Source organism: Aquarana catesbeiana, linkage group LG01, assembly GCF_042186555.1.
Source record: "Aquarana catesbeiana isolate 2022-GZ linkage group LG01, ASM4218655v1, whole genome shotgun sequence".
Taxonomy (NCBI): Eukaryota; Metazoa; Chordata; class Amphibia; order Anura; family Ranidae; genus Aquarana; species Aquarana catesbeiana.
The window spans coordinates 627,928,127-627,952,649 of NC_133324.1; the positions used below are offsets into that span (position 1 = coordinate 627,928,127).

The following is a 24,523-nucleotide window of genomic DNA, read 5'->3' on the forward strand; positions in this document are numbered from 1 at the left end:
CGGCAAGCAACACAACACATTTAAGCTTTCCTTGCGAAAATTGCAGAACTGAAGGTGTAGGTAGCATTCTGGTCCTATTATCTTTTGGTACGGAGAGGAGAGTCTATAGCTTGGTGGATTCCAATGCAGAACAGGTGTGTATGGAAACAAGAGGTTATGTTTAAGGGCCGGTTCACACTGGTCCGCCATTCGCTCAGACTTCGAGAGCACAAGTCGCATGACATGTCAAAATCAGTTGATTCGCTATGAGAGCCGTCTTAAATAGTCCAACTTTGATAAAGGTTCCTGCACTACTTTGGGTCCGACTTGGGCACAATTTCAGCCCATTGATTTGAATGTAAGTCGCATCCAAGTTAGATAATAATCTTAACTGATCTGACTTGAGGCGTGCTCTGGGAATCTTGAAGGGGAACCCCACTCCAAAAATGAAAAACAGCGTGGGGTGCCCCCCCCCCCCCAGATCCATACCAGGCCCTTTGAGTATGGTATGGATCTTGAGGGGGAACCCCATACCAAATTAGAAAAAAAATGGACCCTCCAAGACCATACCAGACCTTTATCCGAACACGCAGCCTGGCGGGGGGGGCCAGCGAGTGCCCCCCCCCCCATCCTTGACCATACCAGGCCACATGCCCTCAACATGTCCCTATGTTCATGGAAACAAGGGCCTTTTCCCGACAACCATGGGGCTGTAGGGTTCTGCGCGCAGGGGCTTTTTCGGAATCTAAGAAAGGCCCCCAAGATCCCGCCCACTTTCCTATGTGAATGAGTAGGGGGTACACTGTACCCCTACCCATTCACCAAAAAAAAGAAGTGCAGTGTTACAAAAAACAAGAGACGGTTTTTAACAAGTCCTTTTTTTTAAAAATGAAGAATGTCTCCAGCTAGCTCCAACGTGTCTTCTTTCTCCGGTTCCGCCACCGATGTCATCTTCCTCCAGTCTTCTCCCTCCTCGGATGTCTTCTCCAACCACTGACCCGCTAAAAATAAAAAAAATTTCCTCCTCCGACGCTAGCTCCCACCGTTGTGTCAGAGCCATTGTCTGCCAGTTCTTATAAAGCTATGAGGTGTGGCCATCTTGTGATGTCATCCAGAGACCCCGCCCCCTCGTGACGTCATGGACATAAAAAAAAAATAAAATCAGGAAAAAACAAGAGGCAAGACACAATGCCTTTTACATTGGGGGGTGCTTTGGGGCAGGGGGGCTTTGCACCCCCCTCTGCAAAGCAGCTTGTCTCCATGTTGATGGGGACAAGGGCCTCTTCCCCACGACCCTGGGTGGTGGTTGTGGGGGTCTGCGGGTGGGGGGCTCATCAGAATCTGGAAGCCTCCTTTAACAAGGGAGCCCCCAGATCCCGCTCCCCCATGTAAATGAGTAGGGGTACAGTCTACCCCTACTCATTCACCAAAAAAAAGTGTCACAAATAAAATAAAAAAGCTGAGTTTTGACAAATCCTTTATTTAAAAAAAAAAAAAAAACAGCTGCACCGCACTGCCAGACCCAAAGCAAAAAAAGGTCAGCGCTAGACTAAGGCTACCCGCCAACTGCCTGCTCCTCTGTTTGGCAGTTCTTAAATAGGTAAGGGACGGGGCCACCTGGTAATGTCACCTGGTGGCCCCACCCCTTTGCGGCGTCACCAACCCATGATGCACCAGCCAATGGCGGACCTCGCTGATCGGAGTGTTCTGGTGGGGGGGCTGTTCCTTTGTCAAACCACAACAGCTCAGTGGGGGAGATCGCTGTACTAACGTTGGATCGTTAGTACAGCGGCTCCAACTGGAGCTGACATTTTTTTTTTCGTTCAACCTGCTGGGTTGAATTGAAAAAAGAGTAGTAGTGTGTACCGGGCATTACTGTCCAGTAAGGATGTGGAACTCCTTACTGGACAGACTTCCCACTGGCGGTGTCAGTGGGAAGTCTGGATAAATAAAAAAAAAAACATATAGATGTGTTTCTTAGCAAACAAAATGTACAGGGATATGGAAAATAGTAGTGACATAAACACTCAGGTTGAACTGTATGGGTCAGTGTCATTATTGAATCTTATCAACTATGCATCATTGAATTGGAATGTATTTTTATTCTCCTTTTTTTCTTTTTTTTATGTCTTGTCCGATATGTCATGTTTGTACCATTACCTTGAAAACCTGTTAATATAATCTGATTTAAAAAAAAAATAAAGGACTGTCTAACCACATTTATAAGAGTTAGGCAAATCCTTTATTACTCCTATCTGTAATTATTTTTAGTAGCCTTGACATGTTGGTCACATCAGCAAGGTCTTACATAAACATTCAAGTATTTCCCAATTGCAGGCATTAGCAGAAAAGAAAAAATATTATTATTATGGAGTACTTTGTGGCCTGGCAATCTTCAATCAATGGGTCATGTATATGCCGTTTCCACTTGCCTTGTTTAAGAAGCTTCTGGGCAAAAAAACGACTCTGGATGATTTAAAAGAATTGCAACGTACTTTGGGAAAGTAAGTCAGTTATCAAATAAGGTTATGTAATCCCCCAACGATGAACTTCTCTTATTTGGTCCCTTTTTGGTCTGTTAAATATAACATTGAAAGTGTTCTTTTATATCATTTGATGTATGCAAAATACCTGTTGATCCTGCAAGAAATCTTGTAATCTAAAATAACTTTCTGTGCTCACTACCTGTGCAACACTGTAATTAGTTATATTGTTCCCAGCTATCTCTGAGGAAAATGGAACACTCCTCCTCTATGTAAAGCCTCGTACACATGGGCAAAATATTAACCGGTATCAGCCGGTTCAACAGAAACCCATGTGTTCAGCAGCCTATCCGACACAAGCTGGCGGAACGTCCAGTTTCTGTCAAAGGGGCATGGCCGAAAAAGATCTGCATCCAATCAGCGCTCTCAGACAATGACTGAAAGCACTCAGCGGTGTGTTCTTGAGCAGAGGCAGTCCCCTGTAAGGACATAATAGCTCAGCAGAAGATTGCTGTACTAACATTGGATAGTTAGTACAGTGGCTCCTCTTGAGCTCTCCAGTTTTTTTTTTTTTCTTTCTGTCCACTGGGTTGAACGAAAAAAAAAACTGACAGTGTGTACCTAGCTTTATGGAGATGGGGGGAGGGTGAGGCATTTTTAGTCCAAATCAAAAAAGCAGCCTAGGGTGAAAACATTGCTTCCTTGTAGATACAGTAGAGTAAGCAATGTCACTCTAGGACAGAAAGTGTGTTATTTTTTCAGGAAAAGCCTGAAAAAATAAAGCTAATGCAGCCACTACATTTAATTGCATCTGTATTGCATACTTACATTGGTCCAGATTGACACAAAGTAAGTTAGAATATGTCATACCTGATGGGTTGCTGGGGAAGCTGGAAATCATTGCAGTAGTCATTGCTATTATGCCGAGCAAAATCCATGTTTTCTTTCCGACGGATGTTGGCTCAAACTTGTCTTGCATACACACGGTCACACAAATCTTGCGTCAGAATTGTGTACACACGATCAGAATTTCCGACAACAGATTTTGTTGTTGGAAAATTTGAGATCCAGATCCCATATTTTTTTATCGGAAATTCTGACGGAAAAAGTCCGATGGAGCCTACACAGGGTCGGAATTTCCAACAACAAGCTCCCATCGATTTCCCGTCGGAAAATCTGACCGTGTGTACGCGGCATAACAGTGATAGCTGCAATCTTCTGGGTCCTGCTGGGGTCCCTTCTAATTCATGGAGTTCAGCTTTAATGCAATTTTAAGGATTTTAGGAATTTTATAACACCAGCAGATGTTTTTCAAATAGGGTCACTTCTGGAATTTCAGGAAAACCGCTAATGTGGAAATTATACACAGCCATATACAAGGATGGACAGAATCAGGTCAAAAATATGCAGGGTGGAATGGGAACTAGCAAATCATGGAAAAAAAACAGAGCTGGATAGTACTGAATACAAGCAGAACAAATACAAAATTGCGAGAATAGGCAACAAAACCGAGAGACAAGGAAGTAGACTAAAAGTTAAGGTGCCTGATTGCCGGTAAAGGGGGAATGTAAAGCTTCCAACTATGCAGTATGATAAATACCGTAAGCTGCATGGAGACACATGCTGTTGTCAACTGAAACCACATGGGCACAGTTCCACCAGCAGGTTCATACAGTATACTGTATTACATGTTCTTATCTTCGAAATGTATGCACCAGCAAACTTTCCAATTTTAACAAAAAAGACCCTCTTCCCATACTACAAATATCCGAACCAATCATTCCATGATATTATATGTCAAATTACCTGGTTTTGTACATCTCATTTCACTATAATTATTGATGCCAGCAGGGGGAGGGGGCACACACACAGACAGGAATTGACATTTCCAGGAAGTGGTCAGATTTCTACAAAAGTGACACAGATCACAATAAAGTATTTTTAAATTGGGGAACCATGCATGTGCTTTGCTTCTTATCCTCTACTTTTGCAAGGTTTTTATTTAAAAGTGAGGTCTGGTGACAGGGACTCTTTATATTTCTATAAAGAATATTGATTTTGAAATTGTTAGCCTCATCTTCAAGGCATTTGTAAAGTCAGACTTGTAAGATCCCTGGTGGCTAGACATGATTAACCCTTTTATTGCTAGCAGATTTTTGCTTGGCTGTACATTCTTGGCAATTATGCTGATATCCTGCAGATAAGGGCTGCCAAACTGTTCCGCTCTCTCTGTAGCCTACCTGAGTCCCCATAGCTGCCCGAGTTTTCACTGCTGAGGGGGAGGTGGTAGGGAGAGACATCTGTGCCTGGCATGGTCCTGTGTTGATGACCCTGCCCAGCAGCACTGCAATGAGTGAGAGCATCTGAGCTTTTAATGTCCCGTCCATGACCGACCTTGATTTTCAGGAGGGAGCCTGGGACAAGATTGGGTCGGGACAGGTTTTCAAAATCCGTGAGTGTCCTAGACAGATCGGTACAGTTGGCAACTATGCATGTGTTTTTGATGGACCTCTTGCATTTTAGACCTACAGTATCATGATTTTATGCAGGCAGAACTGAAATGATGTTTCCTTATTTTGTAGAAGTCTACAGATCATATTGGATGCTAAAGACGATGCAGTGGAAGCCCTCGAACTGTATTTTACTGTAAGAAACTGGTCTTGATTTATTATTTATTCTAATGACTGATATATTCATAGATGTTACGATTTATGGATATATATGTAAAGGCCAATAATGAGGACTGAACAGCTTTGCATCCTATGATGGCTGTAGTCCAAAATTAGCTACCATGCATTCCAGGTAGCCGTGGAAACGCTCCTCCACCTTTCTTTTAAGATATGCATAGCATAATATTAATATATTTCCAAGTGAAATGTAGTATGTAGGCTGAGCTAAGGAGTAGGCAGTGAAGGCATCCTTTTTGAGCATAAATTACCTGTGAACGAAATAAGGGGTCTAAAAAAAATAAAAATAAAAAAAGTCTAACGTAACAACACACACCCTTTGGACTGGCCATAAGACGCCCAGTGCAGTTCTCTCAATTGCAGGCAATATTCGCCAAGTTCTAATTTCCTATGGAACAATATTATCAGGGGTGTACTAAAAAAATTCTTCCATCCCTGAGCATTTAGGCCCTTTTCACCATGCTATGTAGAAATGTTGAAGAGGAATGTACAGCGCCTTTGATACTGTCTCTCTCCAACAATATTCACAGCTGTTCCCAACTGACACAACATTTTAGGGAATTTTTAGTAGCTATACAAAGAATTCAGATGTAGAAAAGTAATGCATAGGACCTATAATAATGTGTTCATATTAATGGCTGCAGAAAGAATAGAATAGTGCAGTAATGCAAAGCATCAAATCAATAATATGTTTAATGTACTAATTCTTGTAAAAGTGAGAATCTTATCTGTTACTGTGAGCTACTGCAAATTTCTCCTATCTTTGTTAAAAAAAATCCACTTGATTTTTTTTATAGTAGAATATTATTTACCATCAGCAAAATCCTTTAAAGTTGACAGTTAGATCCTGAGATACAGGTAACGAATAATGTCTTTTTTTAAAAAGTTGATCCTGGCCCCCCAAGCTGCTCTTGATGTCATCTAATGAACGCTCCTATTGTGTAGTGAATCAGCCCTTCACAATAAAGAATCTGCATCTTAAGTTGCCTATGTTTTTGGATCTGATGCTCATTTAGCCATGCTGTTCACATACATAATCTCTGTTTTTCATTATATTATTTACTTTCAATATGTTTTTATTTTAATTAGCACATACAAATTATGCAATAACATATTTATACGCTCAGGAGGGAATGCCTCCTAGAGCATGACACATAAAAGTTACAAACAGAAATATATTTCGATAGTCGGCTCAGCCATGGAAACTTATGGGGGGGCCCGCTAACGATTATCAAGACCCAAATACTAACATAACAAGATCCAGGCTCTACCCCTAAAACTTTAGGGATCCCTTCCCTGCCCCCGGCACCCCTAACGGGATCTGACTGTGCCGGACGAGGGAAATCCCCCCTCACTACACTGCCCATATGGGCTGAGCAAACAGGTAAGATAGGACAATTGTGTTTCCCCCTGAGCGAGGGAGACTACCTAACGGTAGCATCTAATGAATCTATCAACATTTAGCTATCTGACATGAGATAACCGACAGAGATAATAGATAAAAGAGAGAGAAGAAAGAGTAAGAAGGGGAGAGGTAGGAAAGGGGGTCCTCATGATCAGTGAGGAGATAGGATTATTTCTTCTGTGTGCCTCTTGCATAGCTATTGGATAGACATGACTAAAGATCGTTTAGGAGTGGTGTCGTACCTGAACACCCGGTATGAGGGAAGTTCCCATATATTGGGCCCAAGGCTCCCATATTTTGTGGAATTTCGAGGAGGTGTCGGTCAGAATGCTGGTAAGTTTTTCTTGGGTCATAATCCATGAAATCTTCCTTTTGACTGTATGTATTGCAGGTTTTGGTTGTTTCCAGGCTTTGGCAATTGTGATTTTTGTACCCAGCAGTATGAAGTAGATCAGCGTTTGGGATGCCTTGGTTATGTCTGGGATGCATGTATTTAGAAGTGCCACCTCTGGGGTCCTGGGGACCTGGCAAGCCGTCACCTTGAAGATCATGGAGAAAACTTTTCTCCAGAAAGTGCGGATTTTAGGGCATTCCCACCAAATGTGGGCCATTGTACCTAGGTGTTGGCATCCTCTGAAGCACAGAGGGCTTGCTGAGGGGTATATGACTGCTAGACTGGTAGGCGTTAGGTACCATCTGGTTAGCAGTTTGACGCTTGCCTCCATGAGGGAGATATTTTGGATCCCTTTGAAGGATCTGGATAGTGCTGCTTGCCAAGTCTCCAGATCTCTGCAGTGTTGGAAGTCAACCTCCCAAGCCTTCATGTATGGGGTTTTGTCCATAGGACAAGTGAGGGCTGAATATATCACCGAGATTCCCCCCCTCTGCTCCATGGCTTGTCCGCACCACAACTCGTATGCTGTGAATTTGGGGGGAAGGGGTTTTTCCCTCCAGATGGTGTGAAGAAAATTGGTGATTTGGTAGAAACCGAAGCGTTCCGATTCCGGGAGTTCCAGGTGTTTGATACAAAATTTGAGATCGATTGGCCCAGAGGAGGTGAAGAAGTGTCCTATCCATTATAGCCCTTTGTTTAGCCACCATTTAAATGCTGAGATGTCTAGTCCGGGTGGAAAATCGGGGTTATGAAAGAGATGCACTAGAGGGCGTCCCTTGGAGACCAGATTTGGGACTAGCCGGAGGGAATCCCATAGGGCACAGGAGTGGGATAAAGTCAGTGAGAGGATGGGTGGCCTGGATTTAGCTGGGCACCAAAGTATATGATCTAACATGTGGTTGGGAATGGCCTGTCTTTCTATATTGACCCAATAAGGTTTTTCATATCTGGAATAAATCGTGGACAATTGTGCGAGTCTAGCTGCTAAGTAATATTTATGTAAATTTGGGAGACCTAGCCCTCCTTTGCGTCTGTGGATATATAAAGTGTTCTGAGGGATGCGATATCCTTTTTTACCCCATATATATTTAAGTATGTTACTCTGTAAAGATCGTAAGTGGTCTTTCCTGATTGGTATAGGAAGGGAGCGAAAGAAGTAGAGAAGTCTGGGTAGGAGGGTCATTTTGATAGAATTGATCCGGCCCAGCCATGATAGCTCATGTTTTGACCATTGAGCAAGGTCTGCCTCCAGTTTTTTGAAGAGTGAGGGGTAATTATGTGTGTAAAGAGTTTCTGTTTTGGCCATCCATGTGATACCTAGGTAGCGAATGGAAGTATCGCTCCATTTGAATTTGAAGGACTGTTTTAGAGAGGATACTGTTTGAGGAGGTAAAGAGACGTTGAGAGCTTGGGATTTAGAGAAGTTAACTTCAAGTCCTGAGATTTTGGCAAATTTCTCTAACATTAAGCAGAGATTGGGTAGTGTAGTGAGTGGGGAAGTCAGGAAAAGGAGGATGTCGTCGGCGAAAAGGCCGCATTTGTGCGTCTGGTCCCCACAGGTCACCCCTTTGATGTCCGGATTATGTCGAACCGCGATCGCCAGTGTTTCTATAGCTATTGCGAATATAAGAGGAGACAACGGGCACCCTTGCCTGGTGCCTCTCATAATGTCTATTGGTTTGGAATAGTGTCCCTGTAGACATATCTGGGCCCTCGGTCGTGAGTAAAGAGCATGCAGAAGGCCAAGGAAACGATCACCGAAGCCCCACCTCTCCAATAGTGAGAAAATGTAGGGCCAGGAGACCGTGTCAAAGGCCTTCTGTAGGTCTAAGGATAAAAGGAATCCTGCTTGGTTTGGTCCCCCTTCCCAGTTAGTTTGTAGGATCGAGGTAATATCTATTGCCCGCCTTATTTGATCAGGGCCCTGTCTTCCAGGTATGAATCCTACCTGATCCTTATGTATATACTGACTAATGAAGGAAGATAGCCTGTTAGCCATTATTTTTGTGAGTACTTTTAAATCATTGTTTATGAGGGAGATCGGCCTGTAGTTGCTAACGTCCTCGTGGTTCTTGTCAGGCTTGGGTATGACTGTGATTAAAGCCGTATTAAGGTGAGTATCTAGGGGGTCTCCATTGGTCTTGGAGTTAAAGAAGGAGGTCAGGTGAGGTGCTAGAATGTGCGCAAAGGATTTATAATAGGGTATGGAAAGACCATCTGGACCTGGGGCAGACCCCTTTCTGAGGTCCTTGATGACCCCCAATACCTCCCCTTCCGTGATGGGTGATTCCATCCTTTGTTTGTGAGCGTTTTTTAGGGAAGGGATAGGAAGATCCTCCAGGAATCTAGGGATTAAGTCAGCGGTGGATGTAGCAGGTCGTCTATACAATTTAGAGTAAAATTCTTGGAAAGCTTCCAGTATCTTGGATGGATTAGTCGTGGGGGGTTGACCATTTATCCTGAGCTTGGGTAATGCATGAGTTTTGATGGGGGGAGAAAGTTTTGTTGCAAGTAGGGAACCTATTTTGTCTGCTTGTGTGTAGAATTTATGTTTGTTCCAGCGAATGGCCTTTTCAGCTTTGGCTGTGAGTGCTAGGTTGAGATCTAATCTGGCTTTGTCGATGAGCGAGGAGGGGGTCTTGGATGGATCTTTTTTGTGTGAAGCCTTGAGTTTATTGTATTCGTTGTCTAACCGAATTATGTCGGCTCTTTGTTCTCGTTTGATCTGTGTGGAGATCTGAATGAGCTTACCCCTTATGAAAGCCTTGTGCGCCGCCCAGATCATTTCCGGGGATGTGTCCTCTGTGTTATTGAGTGCAAAGTACTCCTGCAGTGCTGTTTCAAGTTCAGTAACTCTGATGGGGTCAGATAGTAACGACTCATTGAGTCTCCATTGTCCCCTAGATCCACCCATGGCTCCTGTCTTAAGTGTTATAGTGACAATGGAGTGATCCGAAAGGGCCGATTCCCTGATTTGGGCTCTGTGTATTAATGGGAGTAGTGAGGATGGGGTCAGGATGTGGTCGATCCTTGCATAAGTGTTGTGAGGGGAAGAATAATGGGTGAAGTCCCGCTTGTTAGGATTGAGTTCCCTCCAAGTGTCAGACAGGCCATGTGCATGTATCGTCTTTGCGATTCTGAGACTTTCTTTGGTGGGACATGTAAGTTGAGACCGCGGTGGTTTAGACTTGTCCAACCCCTGATCGAACGCTGCGTTCGAATCTCCGCTAAATATGATCGTCCCCTCCAGTTTTTGAGCTAGTATGTGCAATAGTGAGTCAAAAAATTTAGCTTGTCCTCTATTCGGTGCATAATAGGAGACCAATGAATACAGATGGTCTCCCACCGTGCCCTTAACCAAGAGGAACCTGCCCTCTGGGTCAGCATGCTCAGAGATTTTCACAAACTTATGGTTTTTGGAGATTAAGATTGCAACTCCCTTGGTTTTGTTGTTTGCGCTTGCTAAGAAGAACTGTGAGACGTGTGGGTGAAGAAACTTAGGGCTATACCTGGACGGGAAATGTGTTTCTTGCAGCATAATAACGTCTAGCTTGAGATGTTTGTAATAGTCAAGAACCTTTCTCCTTTTAATCGGGGAATTGAGTCCCTGAACATTGTGTGACGCTATTTGTAGTTCAGCTATGGGGCCGTCAGCCATGGAGCAGAAGGAGTGAGATGCAACGTAAACAGCCCCCACTTACCCTTAGATGTGTTGACACTTGGACAATAGCGTGATGATCGTTATTCCGTGTTGGTGGGTTATGGGCAGTCACTTCCTCGAGGGTGCGAATGTTATCTGAAACACAAGATGCAGTTAGATGCAATATTGTGATCGGGAGGGAGGGAGGGAAGAACAGAAAAGGATAGTAAAGGTCTCCTAGAAAAGAAAGAAAGGACACGGGGAAGGAGAAACCCCAAGTGTCCTTCTGAAGAGAATCAGATAATGTCTGGCCCATCCAGGCTCAGACAACCTAACCCTCAGAGACCAACGGGTATCTAAGGGTTAGATAGGTGCGCAAGTGGTCCGTCACGAAACCGGACGCCCTCTAAATAACATGTACTTCTAATGTAAATAATATCCTCACGTAAGCATATCACAGTATCTAGCAGCTTAACTGGCTATAGACCCTTCACCTCCCCCACTTGCATGTTCCCCTGATCCCCTAACTCCCCAGTCCCCTCTCTATCGCAGCAGATCGTCCATTGGGGGAACTATTCAGGTTATCCCTTACTGAATGGTTAAAGTACTCTCTGGAGCAGTGGGGGGATGAAATATCCAACCTTGTGAGGTGTAGCTGCCTTGTGGTCAGCGTTCACTGCGAAAAACGAAATCAATGGAAAAAAGAACAAAAAACTGAAAAATAAGTGCCCTGAAGAATCAGTAACCGGTGCCCGGGTGACCAGCGTGCCCAAGGATTTAGGCACGAGGGACCCCCACAGTTGGGGCAATTATTACTCTGGTCCCTGCTTCACACCCGGGATGTGTTAGGTGAGATCCAAGTCATCACTGGCTTCAAGTTGGGTTGTTGTCTTTGGCCTTCTTAGCTTTTCCTGTAGACCACAAGGGAGATTGAGGGCTGGTGGGGGTCGGTCTTTTGTTAGAGTTGACTCCGGCATTGGTTGTGTCCATTTCAGCTTCCTGGGAGATGATTTTCAGGTGTAAAAGGAGTTTTTCTCCTTCTGGGAGGGATGAGAAAACATATTGTTTCCCCTTAACGGAAAACTTAACCGCGAACGGGAGGGACCACCTGTACTTTATGTCTCTTTGGGTGAGAGCGAGAAGCAGGGGTTTCAATGATCTCCTCCTCTGGATCGTGTAGGGTGAGAGATCCGCAAAAATCTGCACTTGGTGACCCATGCACATTACTGTGTGAGCGGACCTGGCCTGTCTCATCACTTCCTCCTTCACTGTGTAGTGATGGGGCTTGGCAATAACATCTCTTGGGGTACCATCTTTTCTGGGGGGCCCCAAGGCTCTGTGGGCCCTGTCCAGCTCTAGGCCGTGAGATGGGATGTTGGGGATTAGTTGTTTAATCAGGTCTTGTACTGCTTCAGGAATATTTTGAATCGTTTCGGGTAGGCCACGAATTCTGATATTGTATCGTCTTGACCTATTCTCAAGTTCATCGATACGAGCCATGGCTAGGTCGAGTTGATCTTGCACGGTACAGATGTGCTGAGAATTTTGGTTAGTGATAGCTATAGTTTCTTCAACTTTGTGTTCGATCGTGTCGATCCGGGCTCCTAGATTGATAAAATCAGCCTTGAGATCCCCTGTGATTTTAGCAGCCGTTTGTGCCAGCCCCTTATCCAGGAGATCGGAGAATCTGTGGAAGAGGGTGTCCATGTGAAAGGCCTGGTCACTGGCCGGGAAATCTTGAGGAGAATAACCTGTGCGCCCTGTGTTAGATTCCTTGGGAAGAAAGGGCGGTCTATGGGGGATTCAGTGGAAGCTGGTGAGGATAGGTGGGTATCCCGTTTGCCTTCCTGGAGTGAAGTTCAGGGGGATGTGGGGTTGCTCTGACCTGTAGTCCGCCTGACTTGAGAAGCAGGGATCCTGTGTCTGTGGCTTTGCCTGTGTTGCGGCGGCCATCTTGGATGTCCCAGCCGTTCCTGCTTTTGCTAATTGCGGCCACAGATTACGTTTTACCGGTGCCCCAATCATATGGGGGTGTAGCCGGGACCTCGTAGCTTGTCTCCCCTTGTTTTGGGGTCCGTCTGTGCGCTGAAGAAAGTGCGATGGGCGCCGTCGTTTCGTGAGGGAGCGGAGCTCTAGGCAATCGCGGCCATTTTGCGAACCCCACGCATGCGCACCCCTCATTATATTATTTTAGGGCTGCGGAAATTAACGATTAATTCCTCGATTAATCGTTAACTTTTTTGATCGGTAGGCTGCCTGCCCTGGGGCTGCTTTGGGCCAAGCTGTGGCTGCAGTGCAGCGCTCCGCTCCCTCCTCCTCCACTATATGTCATACACAGTCTGCGGGCATCTCCCGCTTTGTGTCTCCGTGCGGAGTGTGAAAACTTTGGCCGCGCTGTGAGAAAAGTCCCGCCCTCCTTCTAGATCAGCTCGTGTGATAGACACAGTGTTCTGTCTATCACACGAGTGGATCTAGGAGGAGGGCGGGACTTTTCTCACAGCATGGCCAAAGTTTTCACACTCAGCTCCGAGACACACAGCGGGAGATGCCCGCAGACTGTGTAATCCAGGCACAGGCAGTGACTACAGTGAGGCTGCATTATGGGCATGGCGAGGCTGCGATTATGGGCACAGTAAGTCTGAGATTATGGGCAGGTAAGGTTGCGATTATGGGCACGGTAAGGCTGAGATTATGGTCACGGTAAGTCTGAGATTATGGGCACAGTGAGGCTGCAATTATGGGCACGGTGAGGCTGAGATTTTGGGCACGGTGGGGCTGAGTTTATGACGTGTGACGTCCTAGCCATACCCCGCTATGTCCGGCTTCAGGCCGTTGCCATAACAACGGTGCTAAATCAGCTTAAAGTAGTTGGATCTGTATGTGCGTTATAATTCATCGAAATTAATTGATTAAAAAAAAAAAATCAATTAATCGAACACGAAAATTTTAATCAGTAACAGCCCTATATTATTTAGGTTGCATTTTTAAGTTTGCAACTATTGCTTTACAGAAATGTCTATATGAAAATTTGCAGTTGGCATATTGTAAAAATAGTAGATAATAATACACTGCCAAATCCCTTTATCAAACTGTTGTTATATGTTACGTGTTTTATACAAATGCTGTATTAGAGTATTTTCTGTGACGCTGCACCATAATATCATCTGCTTCTAAGTAAGCATAATTTATTTTTAGTGGTAACAGATACCTACATCTAACCTTCTGGCCTGCTCAGCTAACTCAGTCTTCCATGACATCATTGATGTAATCTTATTAAGAGATTCTTCTCTACTCTGTGTACTCTAATTTCACAACAGCATTCTAGGCTAAGAACAGAATAAATGTATGTATAGATATATTGCATAAACGTCAAATATAAAAGGAAGTCTGCTCACAAACTGTATAAGGTGACCTGTGCATCACATATTGCTCCAACAATGAAGTAAATACAGTGAATTAAAAAGTGAACAATCAAATATATTGCATTAAGTAAAAGTCCATTTGTGACATATCCCAACACCAATCTTGTGTTTCTATTTAGTCATGTCTTCCAAATCCTTCACCACAGGTGCTCAGGAAATAGATGCCAACTCACCAGAGGCATTTGACCCCTTAATTACAGGAGGTCAAAAATCGCTATCGGAAACCCCATTTGTAGCACCTTGCCATTCCAAAGATCCCTCAGGTCAGATCGTGGTGTACAAGTAAACTCCACAGGAGACATAAAGAAGTAGCTCATAGTGTAGTAGATTTATTAATCATGTAAAATCATAAAAACAAGTTTGCACTCACATGTAACAGTGCCTGTATCCCAGCACTGGAGAAATACAGCATGTGCAGATGGGCCTGCCAATGGGACGGCGGCATGCGATCCACGCCTCGCTCTCAATGCTTGGCGTGCTGGATAGGCACATGGGAACCCGAAAGTGCAGAATCCCCCCACCCCCGACGTACGTTTCGTTCTGTTTGCTTCTCCCTGAGCAGCATTGAGAGCGAGGTGTGGATCACACGCCGGCGTCCCATTGGCAGGTCCATCTATTAATAAATCTATTACACTATGAGCTACTTCTTTGTCTCCTGTAAAGTTTACTTGTACACCATGATCTGACCTGAGGAATCTTTGGAATGGCAAAGTGCTACTGAGGAACGAATGGGGTTTCCAATAGCGATTTTTGACCTCCTGTAATTAAGGGGTGGTGAAGGATTTGGAAGACATGACTAAATAGAAACACAAGATTGGTGATGGGATATGTCATAAATGGACTTTTACCTTACCACTAGCCGACCAGCTGCATGGTGGGGGACCCATTGCTCTTGGCAGGCAGGTGTGATGTCCACCGGCCACGCACGATCACAGGCACGAGAGCCAGAATGGGGATGTGTGTATAAACAGCGATAGGAATAGCAATATGTCTCCTCTAGTCAGTCACATCCCCATACAGTTAGAAACACACACGAGGGAACACATTTAACCCCTTGATCGCCCTCTAGTGTTAAGCCCTTCCCTACCAGTGACATTTACACAGTAATCAGTGCATTTTTATAGCACTGATCGCTGTAATAAAATTTCAGTGGTCCCAAAAATGTGTCAAAGGTTTCAGATCTGTCCGCCGCAATGTCGCAGTCCCACTAAAAATCGCAGATTGCCGCCATTACTAGTAAAAAATAAATAAATAAAAAATAATAATAATAAAAATGCCATAAACCTGTTCCCTACTTTGTAGACACTATAACTTTTGCACAAACCAATCAATACACGCTTATTTTTTTTTAACCAAAAATATGTAGAAGAATATATATCGGCCTAAACTGATGAAGAAATTTTTTTTTTTTTACATTTTTAAAATTTTTTTTTTTAGATATTTATTATAACAAAAAGTATAAAATATTGTTTGTTTGTTTTTTTCAAAATGGTCGCTCTTTTTTTGTTTTATAGCGCAAAAAATAGAATAGAAAAATAGAGGTGATCAAATACCACCAAAAGAAAGCTATATTTGTGGGGAAAAAAAAGGATGTCAATTTTGTTTGAGTACAGTGTCGCACGACCACGCAATTGTCAGTTAAAGCGATGCAGTGCCATATTACAAAAAATGGCCTGGTTAATAAGGGGGCAAATCCTTCTGGGGCTGAAGTGGTTGATGCAATATATTTGATCAATTTTTGCTGCACTGTATTCACTTTATTGTTGGAGCAATATGTGATGTACAGGTCACCTTATACAGTTTGTGAGCGCCGACTTGCTTTTATATTTGACGTTTATGCACTAAAGGTGGATCATTCACCTTTTTTAAAGGGGAAGCTACACAATTTTCACTACACATATAATGATTACAATTTTTCTGAGGGCGCCATCATTTGTTTTAAAATCAATATAAAAGAAAGCTGATCGATAGACATAATTCAATATGTTTTCTTCACTCTGAACTACCAGAAATATTAAAATGTACTTTTAGATCACCTGGGAAAACCGAACAGTGGAACTCATTCCAAATGGAACATCAGAGCGTGTGACCAGTGTAAACAAGTATGTATGCTTGTTCTTGAAATTTAAACCGTTCGTAGTTTCAACCGATCGTTACATTTACATGGGATTATAATTAGCATTGTGGGATTTGGGTGCTGCATGTGCTCCTGTGCTTCCCCGTTAGTGGACCAAAAAACTAAAATTTATTTTCATTATCCATTGACTTGTGATCACTCAGAGGCGTAAAGTTAAAATCCAGAGTCGATTAATATTGTCTAACTACAAGTGCCGCATGCATTCACCAGGTCACTGCTGCTTTCTCTTCTTGTGCAGGATGACTTGAATCCATTACCTGTAGGTTTTTGCAGGCAGTCTGTACTAAGAGGACCTGCTGGGTCCTTATCCACAGCTCTGCTCTCTGTGCAGGATTTGTGAAGCACAGTGATATCAGTACTACTTTTACAAAGTAATATCTGAGTTTGTCAAGACATTTGCCTGTGGGATCTTTACTCAAGAAGAATCTTCAAATTTGACATGCTTCTGGGTGTGTCACTTGCCTTCTCCCATGCTGTGTGGTACCTCTTGCTTATCCCTACATTACTTCTGTGTCCTTTAGTGACATAGGGGCCAGGGGGAGGAATCACAGAATATGATGGGAAATGTAGGCATCTTAAACACTTGGAAGTGTGTCGGATATGAAAATTCTTCAAGCTGCTGCCCAATGAAAAAAGTATGAAATGTCTTCTTTTACAGGTGCTTTTTGTTTGCATATGTGTGTGTGCATGGGGTGACAGGGTTGCTTTTTTATTTTATTTTTTTTATTTATTTTATGATATTTACATTTCTTAACACTTTTTTTTAATTTAACTTGTCACAAGGTAGCTAACAAATCCTCTTATGGAGACCTCATGGGTCTTTTAGACTCCCCTGCTCTCTACTGCAGATAATCAAGCACAGATCATGCTTATTTAGCTGATTCCCTAGCCACAGCAGCCAGGGAATGACCACTCCGAACCCAGAAGTGACAAAATGCTTGTCGCTTCCAGGTTCATCCAATGCAGAGGAAGCCAGGGAACAGATGTTCCCTGAGCCTCTAATGCTCAGCAGCCTGACAGAGTTTACGGTGCTTACGTGCCCTCTGAAGGAACAGGAGGGTCCAGAAATCATGATGGTCAGTTTCAGGTTGTGGCCCTTTACAGTGCAGTCCAAGTGATCGGGTGCTCTAAAGCCAGCTTGGATCACTTTTACTGAAAAGCTGGTCACCAGGTGAAATGAACAGAATTCAGTTCATGGCTGCTGCCTTGAGCCTATTTTAACCACTTAAATTCCAGACTATTTGTAGCCTATGGACAGCAAAGTGATTATTAAGCTTTTGCATGGATCTACAAAACAAGGGTCTACATCAGGGTCATTTTTGACCATAGAGGTGCTTAGGTCAGACCCTTATTGTGTGAAAGTATCATAAAGCTGAACTAAACCCATCCATTTAAAGATAACAGTTACATTCACAGAACGTGGTTTTGCTCTCAACCAAACTGTCAAACCATCAAAGGGCTGGTGTCATATCTTATCACATTTAGACCCCTTTCGCACTGGGGTGTTTTTAAGGCGCTAAAGGGCTTAAAATAGCGCCTAAAAAATGCCACCCCTGCAGTCCCAGTGTGAAAGCCCGAGTGCTTTCACACTGGGGTGCTGCATTGGCAGGATGCCCAAAAAAGTCCGACAAGCAGCATCTTTGGGGCGTGGAGGAGCGAAGTATACCTTCACTTAAAATGAATGGGCACCGCTGCCAAAGCGCTTCAGCAGCGGCGCTTTTTTGGGTGCATTTAACTCTTCGACCTCTAGCGGGAGTTAAAAGCGTCCTGCTAGCAGGCGAATAGCGCCGCTAAAACTACGGTAATTATCTTTATCTTCACCACTAAAACTAGCAGCACTTTACTGCTACCGCTGCCCGCAGCTCAGTGTGAAAGGGCTCTTACAGCATCATGGCAGTTAACAATCAAACAGGCCAAGACTGCAGCTTCCTTGGCTGAAAACGATAGGAGGGTTTAGTTAAACCATGAAGGCCATTAATTATTTTTGATGCAGTAATGCTCATAAAGTATTCACACACCCTTCGGCATAGATCCTCTATGAACATATGCTGTCTTAATTAAGAATAGAAAAATAAGAAAAAATTATAGTTTGTAAATCTTGAGGTTTAGGAGTACCCCTTCGGACCCTGTCACCCGAAGCCTTGGCCCATAAATTCCATTATGGTAAATGCAGGACTGCCTTCTCGATATATGCCTATGACCCCTTTCACACTGGGGAGCTTTGCAGGTGCTACAGTGCTAAAAATAGCGGCTGCAAAGCGCCCTGAAACAGCCGCTGCTCAGGATTTCACACTGGAGCGGTGCACTGGCAGGACGTTAAAAAAAACTACTGAAATCAGCATCTTTGGAGCGGTGTATACACCACTCTTTCTCCGCTCCTGCCCATTAAAATCAATGGAGCAGTGCAGCTATACCGCCGGCAAAGCGCGGTCTTAACCCTTTTTCAGCCGCTAGCGGGGGTTAAAACCTCCCTGCTAGCAGCCGAATAGCGCCGCTAAAACAACGGTAAAGCGGCGCTAAAAATAGTGCCGTTTTACCGCTGGCGCCCGCACCGCCCCAGTGTGAAAGGGGCCTATGTGTGTAGAGTAGGGATGGCAACATAGAAGTGATAACAAGCATACACTAAAGCTTTAATATTAAAGAGTATGTAACACACTTAGAGGAAAGGCAAATAACTAAAGCTAGCCATAGACAGATCGAAATTTGGCAAGAATGTTGATCCAGCTATGGGCAGGCTAATATTTTTTTTGCAGTCAAAGACTTAACATCCAAGGTAGTGAGATGAAAGGTAAAGAGATGGGGAACAAACTGAGGGAAAGTGAATTAACATACAATGTAACAAGCCTAGCCTTAAGGTTGTTATCCCTTTGTTAAGCTGGGTATAGACTAAGGTTTTTTTTTTTTTTTTCAACCCAGCGGGTTGAACGAAACAAAACTCACAGATTGCCGTACTAACACAAGCGATGTTGGTGCGGCGATGTCCGCCCCCGCCAGAACACATGGCTGCTTACATTCTGGTTTACTAATATAGCTATCCCACCATCAGTAAACCACTCCCCCTTGTGTGAGCTCAATTTAAGAAGCAAAGATATATTGATAATTGGATGGTGGGTGGTGTGTCCTACCAGATACGGCACCTCATCCCGAGTCGAAGATCTCAAAAAATGGGGGAAAAGGGGATGATGGGATTATTGCGGTGCCACCAAAATTCAAAGTTACTAGAATGATATTTTATATAAAATCATTTATTTTATTGATATCAAAAACATCTAAAATGTTTACATGAAAGAGTACAAAAAATATACAAAGCAGAAACAAAAACAGAAATACAGTTCAAATAAATGACCGTCACCAAAGATGTTGAGGGGTGATCATAGTCTTATGTTCCCAACTAGTTTCGCCAAAACATTGGCTTCATCAGGGGAATGCAGAGATGTACTGCAGAGAGTTAAACCACTATAATAAAGAAAAATACACAATGATCAATAAAAGTTGGATGAACTTTAAAAAAAAAAAGGGTTACATTTTTTTTTTTTTTGCTATCTTAAAGGCACAACTATGTGAACAAGTACATTGACTACATTTTCAACATCTCTGTGGCCGAGACTTTTGAGGAGTTTAAGGCAGGACTGCACAAAGTTTGTGACAAAGACATTCTGTCATTTTTCCAACCAGAAGAACTAATGGATCTTGTTGCTGGTCATGCAAACTATGACTGGAATATATTTGAGCAGGTAAATTCTGACCTATTTTGGTATTTGGCCCCTGCAGTAACAATGATAGAAATCATACCTGTGCTTACCCCCCCAACTTAAGAACTTGACAATGGGGGACACTATGGAGATGATGACCTGCAAAAAGTGGGCAAGAATAAATGATCCTGAATACTGGGTGTGGAATAATAGTTTGATTAGAAACACAAAATAAATCCCACCTGGGAATTATTTCAAATTAAATTCACCGACGGCACACACTGCTCCACTTTCTGCACACATTGCCCTACTCCCTGTATAAACTGCCCCTTGTACAGACTGACCCCTCCCTGCACACTTTGCCCACTTCCTGTACACCCTGCCTTTCTTCCACACATTACCCCCCTCCCTGTACACATTGCCCTACTTAATGTATACACTGCCTGCACACTTTGCCCACTGTACACACTGCCCCCTCCCAGTACAAATTGCCCTACTTAATGTATACACTGCCTCCTGCCTGCACACTTTGCCCCCAGTACACACTCCTCCCCCCCCCCCCGGTACAAATTGTCCTACTTCCTGTATACACTGCTCCCTGCCTGCACACTTTGCCCACTGTACACACTGCCCCCTCCCAGTACAAATTGCCCTACTTAATGTATACACTGCCTCCTGCCTGCACACTTTGCCCCCAGTACACACTCCTCCCCCCCCCCCCCGGTACAAATTGTCCTACTTTCTGTATACACTGCTCCCTGCCTGCACACTTTGCCCCCCGTACACCCCCCCCCCCCCCCGTACAATTTGTCCTACTTCCTGTATACACTTCTCCCTTCCTGCACACTTTGCCCCATTAAAAAAAAAATCTGCGATTTTCCTAAAAAAAAAAAAAACTTGATTCACGATTTGAATCGAGGTTTTTTTTTTTTTTGTGGACACCGCGCCCGTCCTGTGGAGCTGCAGGCAGGAGTTTCTAGGCGAGGCCGCGGCTTCGGCCTAGTCCGCAGCGTCCGGCCTCGCGGACTAGGCCGAAGCCGTTGCCTCGCCTAAAAACTTCTGCCCGCAGCTCCTCGGGACCGCTGCGGTGTCAGCGCCAGTCCTGGGGAGCTGCGGGCAGGAGATTTTAGGCGAGGCCGCGGCTTCGGCCTAGTCCGTGGTGTCCGGTCTCGCGGACTAGGCCAAAGCCGCGGACTAGGCCGAGGCCGCGGCCTCGCCTAAAAACTCCTGCCCGCAGCTCCTCGGGACCAGCGCGGTGAAAAAAAAAAAATCGATTTGCTTAAATTTTGAATTGATTTGACCTCTCAACTCAAGATTTAAGATTTGTCTGAGATACCAGATAGCTGGGATATTGAATTAAATATTGTTCAGCCGGGCAAGGGTTAAAGCAAACACACATTAACCTGTTGCAGATTTAAGACTCGGCTTGGCTTTGCCCCTAGGCTATTTGCATTCCTGCAAAACTCATGTTGTGATCAGACTGCTGCTTGCTTGCAATCACTCTCAGCCACACCTCCCAACTTTCTGAGATGGTAATGAAGGACACCCATTAGCAAATGTATGTAGGCATAGGACACGCCCCCTGCCACACACCCTTAAAGGAGAATTGTGGTTTTTGGAATTTACAAATGCAGAAATGTAGAAATTGGATAAAAGGTTTAGCACCGTAAAACACTTTTTGATAGCTAAGCAGTGCATTTTATATACAATACTGAGAGAGAGAGTTCCACTTTGTTCCAAATCAGGGACAGTCCCTCGAAATCAGGGACAGTTGGGAGCTATGCTCTCAGCCAGTGGTGCTGAGGTGACTGGGACATGCCAACTGCTAACATGTAAACATCGTGGCAGCAAGGGCAGGCAAGCAGCAGTGTGATCCACATCTCTGCAGCTTTAAAGTTCAGGTATTGTGCTCCGGGGCACAGCCCAGATTAACAGGATGCTAGAATTGGGTTGAAATGCAGGGACAGTTGGGGGGTATGCCTGTGTCAAGCCACCTAAATAAATGATGTACCTTTTCAAACAAATATTTGGTCTCTACTTCTCCATTTCTATGTTTTTTTTTTGTTGTTTTTTTTCTTTCAGGAACCACTAACGTTTATTCTGATCTAGCTAGTACATGTATAAAAATTCTCATATTCTCAGCTTTACAAAGAAAGTATACCTATTATATATCATTTATAATTACAATATGATTTATATTCCAGCTTTAAATTGTAACATTTAACTATCTCCTTTTTTGCTGACATCGTAAAACCTATTTTTGAAATATATATAATAGGTATTTGTTCTTTGTAAAAAGGAACCAAATTCATCCAAAAATGAATTTGTCCTTGGACTGTTGCATTGTATAGGGCATCCGGAAAGTATTCACAGCGTTTCACTTTTTCCACATTTTGTTATGTTACAGCCTTATTCCAAAATGGATTAAATTCATTATTTTCCTCTAAATTCTACAAACAATACCCCATAATGACAATGTGAAAGAAGTTTGTTTGAAATCTTTGCAGATTTATTAAAAAGAAAAAATGAAAAAAATCCCATGTACATAAGTATTCACAGCCTTTGCTCAATACTTTCTTGAAGCCCCTTTGGCACCAATTACAGCCTCAAGTCTTTTTTAGTATGATGCTACAAGCTTGGGACATCTATTATTGGGTAGTTTTTCCCATTATTCCTTGCAGGACCTCTCAAGCTCCATCAGGTTGGATGGGATAGTCAGTGCACAGTCATTTTCAGATCTCTGCAGAGATGTTCAACCGGTTCATGTCTGGGCTCTGGCTGGACCACTCAAGGACATTCACAGAGTTGTCCCATAGCCACTCATTTGTAATCTTGGCTGTGTGCACAGGGTCTTGTCTTGTTGAAAGATGAACCTTTGCTCCAGTCTGAGGTCTAGAGCACTCTGGAGCAGGTTTTCATCAAGGATGTCTCTGTACATTGCTGCATTCATATTTCCCTCGATCCTGACTAGTCTCCCAGTTCCTGCCGCTGAAAAACATCCCCACAGCATGATGCTGCCACCACCACGCTTCTCTGTAGGGATGGTGTTGGCCAGGTGATGAGCAGTGCCTGGTTTCCTCCAGACATGACACTTGTCATTCAGGCCAAAGAGTTCAATCTTTGTTTCATCAGACAAGAGAATTTTGTTTCTCATGGTCTGAGAGTCCTTCGGGTGCCTTTTTGCAAACTCCAGGCGGGCTGTTATGTGCCTTTTACCGAGGGTTGGCTTCCATCTGGCCACTCTACCATACAGGCCTGATTGGTGAAGTGCTGCAGAGATGGTTGTTCTTCTGATGTATCTCCTCTCTCCACAGTGAAACGCTGGATCTCTGTCAGCGTGACCATCGGGTTCTTAGGCTCCATTCACACTAGCGCGTTTTTTTATGCATTTTGCATTTTGCAGAAATGCATGGGAATTTTTTAACATGGGTTCCTATGGAACATGTTCACATCAATGCTTTTTCGTATCTCTGCATTTTTGGAAAGGGTCAGGGACTTTTTTTCATGCAAAATGCAGCGTTTTGCATGTAATAGAATTCAATGGACAAGCATCAAAAACGCAAGTGCAGCGTTTTTACAGCGTTTTTGATGCGTTTCCACACCTCTAATTCGCATAGCAGGAGAATGTGACTGGCTCCCTATGGAGCCGGTTCACATATCTCCGGGGCGGCTGCGGTGCGCACTGCACAAAAACACTGTGCGTCTTTGGCTGCGTTTCAGGGCCGAATTCAGGCATAGAATCGGCCCTGATTCGTCCCTGAAACGGTGAACAGGGACGCACAGCGCTCCTGTGCGGTCCGCAGCGCATTATAGTGTGAACCCGGGCTAAGTGTCATGGCAAAGGCTTTGAATACTTTTGTACATGTGATTTTTTTTTTTTTTCATTTTTTATTTTTAATAAATTTGCAAAGATGGCAAAAAAAATTCTTTCACGTTGTCATGGGGTATTGTTTGTAGAATTTTGAGGAAAATAATGGATTTAATCCATTTTGGAAGAAGGCTGTAACATAACAAAATGTGGAAAAAGTGAAGCGCTGTGAAGACTTTCTGAATGCACTGTATATCTTAGAAGAACATATCTGTTCCTATTAAAAATGTCTACTCTTATTTTGTGTTCCCTGCAGAACACTAAATATGTGGGGAAATACTCACGAGATCACCCAACCATTATCATGTTCTGGAAGGTTTTCCATAAACTGACGCTACCACAAAAGAAGAGCTTTCTCTGTAAGTAAAAGATTCAAATGTCTTCAAAAGCAGTACGTTTATTGACTAGTGAAATTATATGAAAGAGAAATATGTGCATAAGAAGTCTACCAGTGTAGGTTTTTTTCTTGTCATCTGTCATATGAGAATATACAGATGTCAGATTATCTCCTGTTAGTTTCCAGTGTTTCTATGAGATTCATACCTCTAATGATTAAGTGTTTTAGCTGGTATAATTACATTTATTCATTTGATGCAACAACAGTTTGAGTATGGGACATACTTGAATAATTGTAAAAATTGTAATATCTTAACAAAACCAGTCACGCTTTTACAAGAATCAGAATATTTATGGTAAACTATTGTAAATGTGTAGGCTTACTATGAGAGATTTATATTGATTTTCTTTTTGAATGTAACCTACTCTGTATAAGGATGACAGTGGACCTTGAGAGCCAGTGGTCCCCTGGTGTCTGAC

The 24,523-nt window shown here is 43.5% G+C and overlaps 1 protein-coding gene across 1 annotated transcript in view; it reads left to right on the forward strand.

Annotated features, from left to right (window-relative positions):
- Positions 1–24,523, forward strand: part of LOC141108919 (probable E3 ubiquitin-protein ligase HERC6) — a 99,555-nt gene that overhangs the window by 70,928 nt on the left and 4,104 nt on the right. The window contains exons 18-22 of the mRNA XM_073600885.1: positions 2,317–2,483; positions 5,045–5,108; positions 16,042–16,112; positions 19,698–19,881; positions 23,964–24,066. Of these exons, the coding sequence (XP_073456986.1) occupies positions 2,317–2,483; positions 5,045–5,108; positions 16,042–16,112; positions 19,698–19,881; positions 23,964–24,066 (589 nt within the window). The remainder of the gene's footprint in view (positions 1–2,316; positions 2,484–5,044; positions 5,109–16,041; positions 16,113–19,697; positions 19,882–23,963; positions 24,067–24,523) is intronic.